General features: G+C 36.0%; 1 protein-coding gene across 1 annotated transcript in view; it reads left to right on the top strand.

Moving 5' to 3' along the window:
* The window catches only part of PTPRQ (protein tyrosine phosphatase receptor type Q), a 92586-nt gene that overhangs the window by 24625 nt on the left and 53494 nt on the right, over nucleotides 1–14467 (top strand). Inside the window, exons 16-21 of the mRNA XM_015812034.1 lie at nucleotides 1172–1273; nucleotides 5899–6019; nucleotides 7295–7452; nucleotides 9529–9674; nucleotides 10680–10848; nucleotides 12245–12538. Of these exons, the coding sequence (XP_015667520.1) occupies nucleotides 1172–1273; nucleotides 5899–6019; nucleotides 7295–7452; nucleotides 9529–9674; nucleotides 10680–10848; nucleotides 12245–12538 (990 nt within the window). The remainder of the gene's footprint in view (nucleotides 1–1171; nucleotides 1274–5898; nucleotides 6020–7294; nucleotides 7453–9528; nucleotides 9675–10679; nucleotides 10849–12244; nucleotides 12539–14467) is intronic.

Below are 14467 nucleotides of genomic sequence, written 5' to 3'. Positions count from 1 at the left end.
TAATTTAATTTAAATTTTATAGAATTTCCATACATCTCTGTATATATTTTGTATAAATATAAAACTAACTTGTGGGATAAAGATATAAACTTTAGTGCCCAATCTAAATATTAATATTATTAATAGTATTTTAAATATTTAATTATTCTAAAATTGTCAGGGCCCACTTCAAAACCTCATCCTAAGAAAGCAGAACTCATGGAAGCAATTTCTTCCAAAAGGAACTTTTATTAGGAGAAGCTGATAGCAGGCATAACAGACAGGATCTGAGGGTTTCCCGCTAAGATCAATAGGTTAAAGGAGTCCCCAGCAAACCCCACCCCAATAGTTCATCCGGTCAGTTTGAATGGCCAATCCCCAGGTGTTAAGCTTGTTGTGGGAAAATGCTGATAACACCGGTCTGTCTCAGGGTTATAGCGGTGTTTGTTGTGTCTTCGCACCTTCCCTTCCGCACAGGAGATAAGCCAGATGCCCAGAGGCGCATTCTTTCCTCCCCCCTTTCTAGTTGACATCAAAGGAGGACAGTTCAAAGAGTGTGCATGCAGAGACAGCGAAAGAGTTACATTATAGCGATAGAAAAAAACAAAGAAGCAACCCACAGCGTCTTCCCCCCTCCCTTCCAGGAGTATGACAGAACCCAGAGGAATAGAAAGAATGGAGTTTAGAATCAGTATTAGAAAGAGCCCTTTAGGAATATGGGTTCTGACAAAAATATTACAATCAATCAATCAGAATAGAGCTGGAAGGGACCTTCAAGGTTTTTTAGTCCAACCCCCTGCTCAAGTAGGAGACCCTATACAATTTCAGACAAGTTGTCTGTCCAGTGTCTTTTTAAAAGCCTCCAGTAATGGAGCACCCACAACCTCTGAAGGCAAGCTCTTCCACTGGTTAATTGTTCTCACTGTTAGGAAGTTTCTCCTTAATTACACGTTGCTTCTCTCCTTAATTAGTTTCCATCCATTGTTTCTTGTCATCATTCAGATAAAGTTAGCATTTGTGTCAATAATGTGATTTCTGTGTCTATAAATTAAAGTCTTTATATTGTGCTTTTATAATTCAAGTCTTTTCTTTACATTGATTCATATGAAATTATTAAAATAGCATAAATAGCACCACACAAAAGGAATATAAGTGTCAGTATATACACATAACATGTATATTCTTTATTTAGGCTTAAAAAAATATACAAAATATCTGGTTGAAGTATCTTCAAGCACTGTAAAAGGTGAAGGACCTCAGAGTGCACCATTGGATATAATAACTGATGAAGATGGTAAGGTCTACATCACTGACTATTGTGTTGTTTTCATATCAGTTGGTTATGCTGGAGTGAAAGCGCATTATAGAAGGATATTAGCTACATACCCCCATCTGTAAGCTTAATGGAAGCTCAAAATGGTGTTAGTATTTAGGGGTGGAGAATTTTTTTGAACATGGGAACTTCACTTAATGGTTTTTTGGACCAGGGTGAGATTTGTAAAAATAGAAAAAAAAAAATTCTGCTTCAAAATAATAGAAAATTGAAATACAACAGTTCAATAGATAGGGAACAAGGTGCTTACAGTCCTCATTTTATTAGAAGGAGACTTTTCATAAGGCATAAGCCCTTTCTAAATAACAAGATCTACTTGTAATAAAATTTTAAGAGGCAGTGCAATGCAAGCAACAACAACAAAAAAAACCCAAACCAAATTAAAAGGTTTGGAATGTAATTTCTTGGAAGTACATACTGTTCTGACTGTTAGTCAAAATATTTCACAAATTCCTTCATAGCTGAGCACTTGTTTTCATTTCACGCATAACTCAAATGATATGACCTGCTTTAGGAATATGATGATAATTTATGTGATAAAATAAACTTCAATGGAATGATAAAATGCCTATATTTATCATGAAAATATCACTAAATAATAATGATAAATAAAATGATAATAGTGATAATATTTATCACTAAAACATTTGAGCATCTGATGCAAATGGCTATATTTATTATTTATAATAATATATATAATGAATATTCAATAATATGAATCCTGATAACATTTTTTTACTAATTCTAGTAATTAAAGTACTAATAAAATTAAAATATTTCATAATTTAAAACTTTGGTCAATTGAATCTAATTGGGGGGATTTTTTTAAATTTGGAATTGAAGCCCCAGCAGGTATTTTATAGAAGTGCACAATGACTTTTTATTAACACTTGTATAACTCATATAATGAATATGTATCATAACAGGACACATAAAAGTAAAATGGTGCACACAAGATTGCAATAAGTAAATAAACATTTATGAGTATGTGTTAGAATGTTGTTGTTGTTAGTTGCAAAGTCGTGTCCGACCCATCGCGACCCCATGGACAACGTTCCTCCAGGCCTTCCTGTCCTCTACCATCTTCAGGAGTCCATTTAAGCTCACGAATACTGCTTCACTGACTCCATCCAGCCACCTCATTCTCTGTCGTCCCCTTCTTCTATTGCCCTCAATCTTTCCCAGCATTAGGCTTTTCTCCAGTGAGTCCTTCCTTCTCATTAGGTGGCCAAAGTAATTGAGTTTTAACTTCCCGATCTGGCCTTCTAAAGAGCAGTCAGGGTTGATCTCCTCTAGGACTGACCAGTTTGATCGCCTTGCAGTCCAGGGGACCAGCAGGAGTCTTTTCCAGCACCATAGTTCAAAGGCCTCAATTCTTTTGTGCTCAGCTTTTCTTATGGTCCAACTTTCACAGCCATACATTGCAACTGAGAAAACCATGGCCTTGATTATACATACTTTTGTTGGTAAGGTGATGTCTCTGCTTTTTAGTATGCTGTCTAGATTTGCCATAGTTTTCCTCCCCAGGAGCAAGCGTCTTTTAATTTCTTGGCTGCAGTCCCCATCTGTGGTGATCTTGGAGCCCAGGAAGATAAAATCTGTCACTACCTCCATTTCTTCCCCATCTATTTGCCAGGAATTGAGAGGGCCGGATGCCATGATCTATTTAGAATAGATTCTCCTTATTTTTTTAATGCAGCTTATTGGTTTTGGACCAATTCAGGTTTTAAGGTTAGACTTGATTGTGGGAATTTATAATCCCGGGCTGTCTGTAGACATCGGGATCTCAAAGGAGGTAAAAAAAGGCATAGCAGAAATATTGAATAACAGAATAACAGAGTTAGAAGGGACACTGGAGGTCTTCTAGTTCAACTCCTTGCTGAAGCAGGAGACCCTAAACCAGAAATGTCAAACACAAGGCCCGGGGGCCGGATGCGGCCCGCGAAGTGGTTTCATGTGGCCCGCGAAGCCATCCTGGAAACAGTGAGGGAACGGCCCCCGCTGCCTTGGCCCTGGCCCAGGCCAGCTGGGAGCCAATGTACAATTTTGTGGTGGCCATCTTGGCGCTTGCCCCGGTGGACCATGCCTTGGCACTTGGCCTGGTCCCACCCCCTTCTGCCAGAGACCCTCAGATCTGTCCCACTCTTGCTCAGGCCCCCATAGGTACCCTTGATGCGAATGATGTAGAACTGGCCATGCCCACCCAGTAGGCCACACCCACTCCATCCACGCCTACCCAGTAGGCTGCACCCACTCTGGCCATACCCACCCATCCCCCCCAGGGCAACCGCAATGCTGATGCGGCCCTCAGTGAAATTGAGTTTGACACCCTGCCCTATACTATTTTGGACAAATGGTTGTCTAATCTCTTTTTAAAAACCTCCAGTGATAGAGCACCCACAACTTCTGAAGGCAAGCAGTTCCACTGATTAATTGTTCTCACTATGAGGAAATTTCTTCTTAGTTCTAGGTTGGTTATCTCCTTGATTAGTTTCCATCCATTGCTTTTTGTTCTACCTTCGGGTGCTTTGGATAATAGGTTGAGCCTTCCTCTTCTTTGTGGCAGTTTTTTAGGTATTGGAACACTGTTATCAGCTCACCCCTAGTCCTTCTTTTCATTAAACTAGATATTACCAATTCCTGCAACCATTTTTGTATATTTTAGCCTACAGTCCCCTAATCATCTTTGTTGCTCTTCTAGAGTTTGCTCTTCATCTTTGCACTCTTTCTAAAGTCTCAATGTCCTTTTTATATCATGGAAACTAAAACTGGATGCAATATTCCAATAGTGGTCTTACCAAGACATTATAAAATAGTACTTACACTTCACGTGATCTTGATTCTATCCCTCTGTTAATGCAGCCTAGGACTATGTTGATTGCAGCACACTGCTGGCTCATATTTAAGTGATTGTCCACTAGGACTCCAAGATCCCTCTCACAGTTACTAATATTGAGCCAGGTACTAAACCTGTGCATTTGGTTTTTCTTGCCTAAATATGGAACACTATTTTTATCACCAAAGAATTTCATTTTGCTAGATAGGGTCCAATGTTCAAGTCTGTCAAGAACCTTCTATATCTTGAGCCTATATTCTGGAGCATTAGCTATTCATGTCAGCTTGGTATCATCTACAAATTTAATGAGTTCCCCTTCTATCACCTCGTCTAAATCATTTATGAAGGTATTGAAGAATACTGGGTTTAAGATAGAACTTTGAGGTTCCCCGCTGGGGCACCTCATTGAGAAAGAAATATACTTCCTCTGACTGACTTATTTTAATCCATATAAGAAAATAGGGAATATTTGATTGAAATCTATATTTAGACATAATCTTTATGGTATACCGTTACTATGTAGCTTTGAATTCACTTTTTTCTGAAGACATGTATTGTTCTTTCATTCAAAGAATCCATTAAATTACAATTATTTAAGTTATAATTAATTTTACAATTAGATTACTTAAAAAGCATAAAATAACTAATTCTAATTTAAATAGAAGTTCTGAATAAATATATATTTTATTATAAGAAAATGCAATTGCTATTCAATAATAACAATAGGCAAGTGAATTTATTCAGATAAGATAAACATTTTGCTAATTGTATTATTTTAATATCCTTTTAATCCACACCTTTCCACAGGAGGTTTATGCTATGTGTTATGTATCCAGATTATCTCTTCTTTTCCCAAACTAGCATATTAATGTGTGTTTTATAATGGAATCTCTTTGTGCAGATATTTGCAGATTGTAATTATATATCAGAAACCCATATGACTGGGTCAGGATCAACTGTTAAATCTTATTTCAGTTAATAAATACTCTACAAGGTTTATTATATAACAGGTTAATGTGCTTGGGAGTTAATCTGGGACTTAATGACTATAGACTATTTTTCTATTACTGAATATTGAATATGTATTGCTGTATTTTTTACTTATAGTAATGTTCATGTAAGCTGTAAACTGTCTTGCTGTGCTTGATTTGGATTGCTTGGTGGGATACTAGTCCTCCCATAATCATGGAAGTCAGTTGGGTGACTTTGGGCTAATTGTTCTCTTTCAGCCCTAGAATGAGAAGTTGAGAAATATCTACAATTCTGCCTTAAATCAGCATAGTAGTTTACAGTTTATAATCTTCAATGGAGAAGCCTTCATCTTGTGATGGATTCTTCAAGCTACACACACACACACACACACACACACAAATACATTAAGACTGGTGTATATACATTAAAATGGTGCATTTTTTATTGTCTTCCATTGTAATACTAACTGGTTTTCACCCTTCTCAGGGGAAATTATTTATTTATTTTATATTGATTTGTATCAATTTTATTACCAGGAAACAAATTACAATAAACTTGAAGGTGAATCACTATGATATCCCTGTTGCTCTATTTTCTCATAAAACATTATTTTTTCTCAGAATCAAAGAAACAGATGATTTGCACTACCATGTAAAATTATTATTTTTTAAATGCCATTTTAAAACAAACAGCTTCAAATACAATAAATGTAACTTGTGAACACTCAAATTTGCTGTAGCAATAATTAATAAAAATATATTGCATATTTACTTTGCAGCTCCTAGTTCCCCTCCAAGATTGCTCACAGTAAAACAGTTAGCTGATGCCATTGTGGTGTTGTCATGGCAACCGCCACTTGAGCCAAATGGAATTATCCTTTATTATACAGTTTATATTTGGTAAGATTTTCCTAAATACTAAGATTTTATTTACTTAAGAAATGTTTTCCCTTAACCTTGTAATTCATGTTTTAGTCCACATACTTGAATATTAGTGAATAATTAAAAACAATTTATTTTAACTGAGCTTCAATATAGACAACTAATGTTTTTAGAAATTAATGCTTGCTAGATTCTTCAAGCATTTTGAAATCATGATTTCAAAACCAAGATGTTGCCACACCAAATAGAATTTTTAGTAGTTCTCTAGCACACTACCATATACTGTTATTGATTGTCACAGAATGGAGTGGATCCTGTCTTACACTAGAATAGAATAGAGCTGGAAGGGACCTTGGAGGTCTTCTAGTCCAGCCCCCCACTCAAGCAGGAGAACCTATACCATCTCAGACAAGTGACTGTCTAGTGTCTTCTTAAAAATCTCCAGTGATGGAGTGCCTACGATTTCTGGAGGCACTCTGTTCCACTGGTTAATTGTCCTCACTATCAGGAAGTTTCTCCTTAATTCCAGGTTGCTTCTCTCTTTGTTCAGTTTCCAATCATTGTTTCTTGTCCTGCTCTCTGGTGCTCTGGTGAACAACGTGATTCCCTCTTCTTTGTGGCAGCTCTTCAAATACTGGAATACTGCTATCATGTCTTCCCTATTTCTTCTTTTCTTTAGACTAGACAAACCCAAGTCCTGCAGCCACTAGTAGCAAATGGCCAACTCACCTCTACTCAATAATGAGAGGGTGGAAAGTAACTAAACAAATTTCAGCATTTGGTATCTGCAATTAGTTCATGTCCATATTCTGGTCCTTGATTCATATAACATGATGTTATATATACTAAACAGCTATGCATTGTTGAGATGCTGAACTAGTAATGTAACATAAGAATCTTTACCAGTCCTTTATGTTGCTTTCTAAGAAAAGTTCTAATCTTAGAATTCAAATTAAATGTTATGCTAATTTCATGCATGATCACCACTCTTTCTTACCTCCCAGGTCCTACTGTGCCGCCTCATTGTGGTTATGGTGGGGGATGTCCCTGGAATAGATGTTGCTTCAATAAAGCTATTTCTCATGAGAGCAAAAAACTTTTTTTTTACCCAGTATGATACAAATATGTCTGAATGACTTTATTACTGGAAAGACATGGGAAGCCAAGAACTAACAAGAAACACAATGGTGTTAAATTGAAACTCTACAGTTTAGCACACGTAGTAACATATAGAACTATTTAGTTCTTGTTTTGTTAATCAGCTGTTTAATTCTCTTTAATATGTTTGCTTAGGAATATTATGTCAAGAAATATCAATGTATCTGAACCATCACTAGAATTAACAGATTTAGAATATAACAAAAAATACCGTGTTTATGTAACAGCAAGTACCAGATTTGGTGATGGAAATATAAAAAGTGACACAACAAGTTTCAGGACCTCTGAAGGAGGTAAATATGTATGTATGTACTATTGAGAATGTTCTTAATAGTGATTTAAATGTAGGATTGATATATATATTTAAATATATTATATTATGTAAAAAATAGGATAACCCTAACCTTTTTGGTAATCAGAGATTAAACTTTATGTGTTTGTGGAAGTCAAAAGCTTTGGTAGCTGGGGATGTTGCCAGCATAAACTTTTTGTGTCCTTTATCCTTGGAGTACTATGGGCATTAGTAACAAGTGAGGAACCCTTTGTTTTGGCACTTCTTTATTTCTGCTCTAAGGATTTTTCCTCCTGATTGTTTTTTAATAGAAAAAATACAGTGTGACTGTCCTTTGGTCTGTTCCCAGAATGAGGATGTGAAACTCACATGCTGCAAGATATGTTCCTTATCCTTTTTGGACTTTGAGCTTCTCTCTTAAATATTCTTAATAGTCCAGATTCTACTCATAGACATAAATTCTGCTACATTTGGATCTCCAGTGATAAACTTGATAATTCTGGCCTAATTCATAGGTATTTTTCTATGTTTGATGAAGAATTGGCAATTTCCTTCTTCTTTCTTAATTATATCTACTTTACACTAAACAGTACAGTTTTTGTGCTTTCTAATTCAAAATAATAGGAAACTGTGTATTGTCACTTATTAGTCACATGATCAGAGGAAGCTCTAGAGCAATGATGGCGAACCTTTTAGAGACCGAGTGCCCAAATTGCAACCCAAAACCCACTTATGTATTGTCGGGTGCTGGGTGGGCGTGGCCCATTGGGTGGGTGTGGCCCATTGGGTGAGTGTGGCCCATTGGGTGGGCGTGGCTTCGGTGATAATGGCAGACTGGGTGGGACTAAAAAGTTCAATCAATCAATTCCAACTTTGAGAGATCTTTTTTTTCCCGCTAGAAGTTGAAATTGATTGATTGATTGATTGAACCTTTTTTTGCACACGGCGGCGGAGGCCTAAAGTGAAAAGGTTTTATAAAACCCAACTAAAGGCCTAGGACTGGGGCAACGGCATGCGTGCCCACAGAGCGGGTTCTGTGTGCCATCTGTGGCACGCGTGTCATAGATTTGTCACCACATTCTACAGGCTACAAGAAAAGGGATTGGAACCACATGGAGTCTTGTGGCTGTAATTTTCTGTAAAGCATGTTCCTTCAAAAAATTGGCCTTTATACCACTCAGGTCAAAGGGTAGTTGTTTTAATATATTACTTTTTTCATATGAATTTTGAAACTTGCCTTTTCATAAAAGGTAGATAAATCTCTGCATACTGAATTAATAATTTTTTAATATTCTTTAAATCTTGCAATTGACTTAGGGCTTGTATGCATCATTTGCTGCTCTTATTTCATTAATATTTTGAGTTGCTTTTGAAAAGCTGCTACTAAGAAGCTTGAAAAGAATATGGATACACAATACAACATTATTGATGGTACTCAGGCTGTTTTTGAAACTACAGAAAACTAAAGCACTGCTGATCCAAGAGTAGTGTAATGAAATGCCAAAACTCCAAAATGACAGCTATGTCTTCCTTTACACTTCCACATTTTCATTTTCTGGAGAGCTCATTCATTTGTCCTCTGAAGCTTTGGGACAATGCACTTCATTCTGGTACTTGGGCCACTTCAGTTCAAAGACAGTCTGAATGCCATGTAAGCAGCTCATGTCAGTTTGGACTTGTGCTTTGTCCAGTGTAATGCAAACAAATAATTATGCAATTATTTCTTGCATATTAATACAGTATGTCTTTGTAAATGAATGATAAATTATTGAATGATTTCTTTTCATTAATTTTTTACCAGAATTAACTGTCAACCTGAATTGTATACTCCCATCTCAAAAATGTTGGCTTGGTCTGTTCACTAATGATACGCTATTGTGCTCCTTACAATAGAAAGCAAAGAGTATCAGGACATATATCATTATAATAGCAGCCTTTTGTATTTCCAAAGGCTAAGTTCCATTAAGGATCAGCAGAAAGAAAGGATTTTAGCCATAAAACCCTTTTCTAAAACATTTGTGGAGCAGAAACAAAATAGCCTTTTTTTGTGCAGTTGGTAAATGTTTACATTTTTCAGCTCCAGGTGATCCACCTAAAAACTTGTGGTATAAAAATCTCACTTCATCGTCAGTAAGAATATTCTGGGATCCTCCTCAAAAACCTAATGGTGTTATTCAGTTTTATTCAGTTTACTACAAAAATGATTCTGACACTTATGTACAGGTATATCCACTTTTTTATTTTCTCTGAAAGTGTTTGACAATGCTAAAATCTATATATGTATTTACATTAGTAGTAAGTGAAAGAAATAATTGTATGTGCTCAAACACAGAAAGTTAGAGTGATGCACATTGTGAAGATGATTCAGAAGATGTGGCTAGAACTTGCATGAGTGTAGCATCTTGTGGCTATTCTTTATTGCAGCCTGTTTTTTTTCTCACTTCTGCACAAGCATGGAAAAAAGTATTTTTGTTGCATGCTGTTATTTGTCAAGGGTGTCCTTAGTCTTATTAGTTTGGTTATTACTTGTACTTTTATAATATTTAATTGTTAACAATCTTTACCATATTTTTAATCAAGAAAGACTAGGGAGCCATTTTGATGTAGTGGTTAAGACTAGAAACCAGGAGTCCGTAAATTCTAGTTCTACCTCAGGCACAAAGGCAGCTGGGTGATCTTGGGCCAGTCACTTTGTCTCAGCTCTAGAAAGGACCCAGTAACAAACTACTTCTGAAAATCTTTGCCAAGAAAACAGCAAGGACTTACCCAAGCAGTCTCTATGAATTGGACTTGACTGGAAAAAAGGGAAACAAAAAATAATATATACAAAAAACAAAAGTAAATAAGGATTTTGCATTCAGTGTTATATTTGAAGCTGAAAGTGTACACTATTTGCATGATCAAAGTCAGACTCTCTCCACCTTCAAACAGAGAATGTGTATAAATCAAATAATTCAAGCTTTGCAAAAAATAAGTGAAATAACTGAAGTCAGATAAAGTGAATATAATTATTTCTATTTCACCAACATCCACATGACTGGTTGTCTAATAATAATACTGTTGCACTTATAAGATAATTTTCTCATTGTGCTATCATGATTTGCTTTTTGTTTAAATATCATAAATGTTTGCAATACATAATGTTCATTTAGTCATAGGAGAGAGGACATAAGTTATGGAGAAATATTAATTTTAATTTAATAAATTTTCCTAACATTTTCTGTCTAGAATTTTACCACTTCCACAATTGACACCAGTGCTGATAATTCAACTTTATCGATAGTATTAATCAATTTAGCAAAATGGAGACACTACACACTTTGGTTAACTGCAAACACAGCCCTTGGGAATGGAAATCAAACTAGTGAAATAATGCAACTATATACAGACCAAGATTGTATGTAAAAAAGTTTATATTGTTTGTAGAAATCCTATATGTAATTCTTTGTAAGGTTTTTGTGTGACCTTTAACTGCTCTTAAAGTTCATTATGATATGAGTCATCTGATCATCAGAATCATAAAGTATAATTTTTTTAATGTTTTGCCACTGTGCATTTAATGTGAGAGATTAGATATAATTTATATAAATAATGTTTTTTTAAAAAACCATGGCTTGAGAGTCTAAACATGTTATTAAATCCAGGTGGGTGACTTTGGGCTAGTCACTGTCTTTCTGCCCAGCTTACCTCACAGAATTGTTATTGTGGGGAAAATAGGAGGAGAAAGAATTATTATGCAGGTTTACTATCTTGAGTGACATATATAATAACTCAAGTATCCTCTAAATTAGTGCATCAGTACATGCATTTATTATATATATTATAGTATATGCAGCACCTTGGCAAGAGGAGATGATAATAATAATAGTAATAGTAATAGTAATAGTAATAATAATAATAATAATAATAATAACAACAACAACAATAATAATAATAATAGTTGGAAGACACCTTGGAGGTCATCTAGTCCAACCCCCTGCTCAGGCAGGAAACCCTATACCAGTGATGGCGAACCTTTTAGAGACTGAATGCCCAATCTGCAACCCAAAACCCACTTATGCATCGTTGGGTGCTGGGTGGGTGTGGCCTATTGGGTGAGTGTGGCCCATTGGGTGGGTGTGGCCCATTGGGTGGGTGTGGCTTCGGTGATAATGGCAGACTGGGTGGGACTAAAAAGTTCAATCAATCAATTCCAACTTTGCAAGATCTTTTTTTTTCCCGCGAGAAGTTGAGATTGACTGATCGATTGAACCTTTTTTTCCCCACACAGTGGCAGAGGCCTAAAGCGAAAAGGTTTTATAAAACCCAGCTGAAGGCCTAGGACTGGGGCGATGGTGCACATGCCCACAGAGAGGGCTCTGAGTGCCACCTCTGGCACCCGTGCCATAGGTTCGTCACCACTGCCCTATACGTTTCAGACAAATGGCTCTCCAGTCTCTTCTTAAAAACCTCCAGTGTTGGAGCATTCATAGCTTCGGGAGACAGTTTGTTCCACTGATTACTTATTCTGTCAAGAAAGTTCTAGGTTGCTTCTCTCTTTGGTTAGTTTCCATCCATTGCTTCTTGTCCTGCCTTCAGGTGCTTTGGAGAATAGCTTGACTCTCTGTTTTTGTGGCAAATATAAAGTAATAAAGACAGGAGAAAAAACTAAAACTAAAAATAAATTATGTGAAAGCCTCATGAACAACATGAACTTATTTTTATGTATAATGTTTCTCATCAACTGCATATATTGATATTAGGGCTAGAGACATTGTACATACAGATAATATTTTTTTTTAAATTTCCTGCAGTACCTGATGGACCTGTTAATCAGCTGGCCTATCAGAACATTTCTTCCACGGTAGTAAATGTAAGCTGGATTCCACCAATGCGGCCCAATGGACTCATCTTCTATAATATTTCATTAACAATGAAGGATACTCAAACAAATCATGAGATTTTGTCGCTTCTTCTATATGATACAAACATAATTTTTAATAAGTTGGAAAAATATGCAAACTATCTTCTAAACATTACTCCAGCAACAGAAAAAGGGTCATCGGAAATGTATACTTTAAGTTTATACATCAGAACTGAAGAAGATGGTATGTTATCTATACTGCTTTGTTCCCAAATACAGGTTTATTTAGACATAAGCTTGTATATGACTTATATAACTTAGACTGCATTTGTGTAGCTTATGGCATGAGCTAGTTCATTTCTTTTTCTAATACAGTATTTCCATGTGTATCAGTAGTTTATTTTTTAAATTGGATTGAACTCATAGGCAAACATCCTTTTTGCTCTTCCTCATAATAATTATACTTGATTTAGCCAAAAGATCATATGGTGGAATAATACTATATTATTCCAGAAAAATATAATATTATAGTACTATAATATAGTAATATAATATTGTATTATATATTATAATATAATAATGCTATATTATTCCTGAATATTTCCAGCAGTTGATATGTAATTCAAAACACAGTTATATATTTAACTCATATTACTCTTCCCAAAGCTATAATAAGAAGTTCATGGATATTAGATCAAAATAGGATGACTGGATGCAAGTCTATCACAAATGTCATTGACAGAATTCTATACTTCAGGCATAATGAAACTGACAGTCTACCTTTATTTTTTTCTGAGATGTCCAATAAAAATGAAAAAAAGTTATTTAATTAGTTTCATCTTAATATATGAAACATACTATTTTTAAGACTCTTAACCATTGATTTCTTAAATGAGTTTTCCAATCATTTCTTCCAAAATTCTTGAAATTATGTAATTAATATCACAACTTTAAGGAGCTAAGCATCCACTTTCAAAGAGCTCACTGGATCAGTCAAGAAAAGGATCTTCTTATAAAAGATGTCTTTGCAATTATTAGTTACTCTTGTCAATATAATAACAGCTATGTATCAGCAGCCACCAAATTTTTCAAATTTAAATACTGGGCTCAATACTACATGGTGTTCAGTTTTTATATATAAAATCCCTAATTATATATATAATCCCTAATTATACCAAAAATGTGAATCCTGGGTAAATCCATATAATAGAAATAAAATAGTCCGAGCACCAGGATAATATTAAAACAAAAACTGTTTAGTACAAAAGCTAAAGCTAAGCTTTCATCGGCCAACACTGCCGACATCATCAGAGCACAATACAAGATTACTGGGAGTCCTTTTTATATTGCCAGATGGCTCTGCATCCGGCTTCTCGATCTAGCCATCGGTCCGTCCGTTTTCTCTACTTGGTTTGTTCTTAAAAGGCATGCGTCTCTTGCTGTGTTGGTATCTTCCAAGGTTACTATTTTCTTTTTCCTGGGCTCAATCATTTTCTTTCTGCTAGCATATGCCGGTTGCTTTCGTTCGCTTGCACTTCCCCCCTTTTTTGGTTCTATTCCAGGGTCCATCTGGTCTTCCTTAATGGGGTTGTGCGCATGTGTGCTCGGGGGAGGGGGTATATTGAATGGATCTGGGCGTCTATCAGGGTAGTCTCTGAGGGATATGCTCCTACGTGTGTTCTCCCACTCCAGAGTGCTGCCTTCTTCCGTGAACCTCTGTGGGTATATTGAACCAAAAAAGGGGGGAAATGCAAGCGAACGAAAGCAACCAACGTAAGTCTCACCGCGCTGCACACAACAGCACGTTGATTGTTAGATTCCTCCATCCTGACTACACATCGAATGAGGAATCTAACAATCAGAGACTTACACGCTGAACAGCTGAGAGGCGGAATTTTTGAATCTCAACCAAAGACCGGCTTTTACATTGAAGCCGGAACTATTGGGACTATATGCGAGCGAGTGGGTGTGAGCATGCCATATGTACATTCTATACCTTGACCATTATAACGGTCATACAAGTGTATGTACAGGTTCTCCTAATCTTCAGCCCTTACTCTGATGATGTCAACAGCTAGTTGACGAAAGCTCAGTAATAAAGAAGGCTATTTTATATCCCGGAGTTCATTAATTTTACATATATATATGTATATATATATATATATATATATAT

This window comes from Protobothrops mucrosquamatus, unplaced genomic scaffold (assembly GCF_001527695.2).
Source record: "Protobothrops mucrosquamatus isolate PMUCROS unplaced genomic scaffold, P.Mucros_1.0 scaffold63, whole genome shotgun sequence".
NCBI classification, from domain to species: domain Eukaryota; kingdom Metazoa; phylum Chordata; class Lepidosauria; order Squamata; family Viperidae; genus Protobothrops; species Protobothrops mucrosquamatus.
This window is presented reverse-complemented; position numbering and strand designations above follow the sequence as displayed.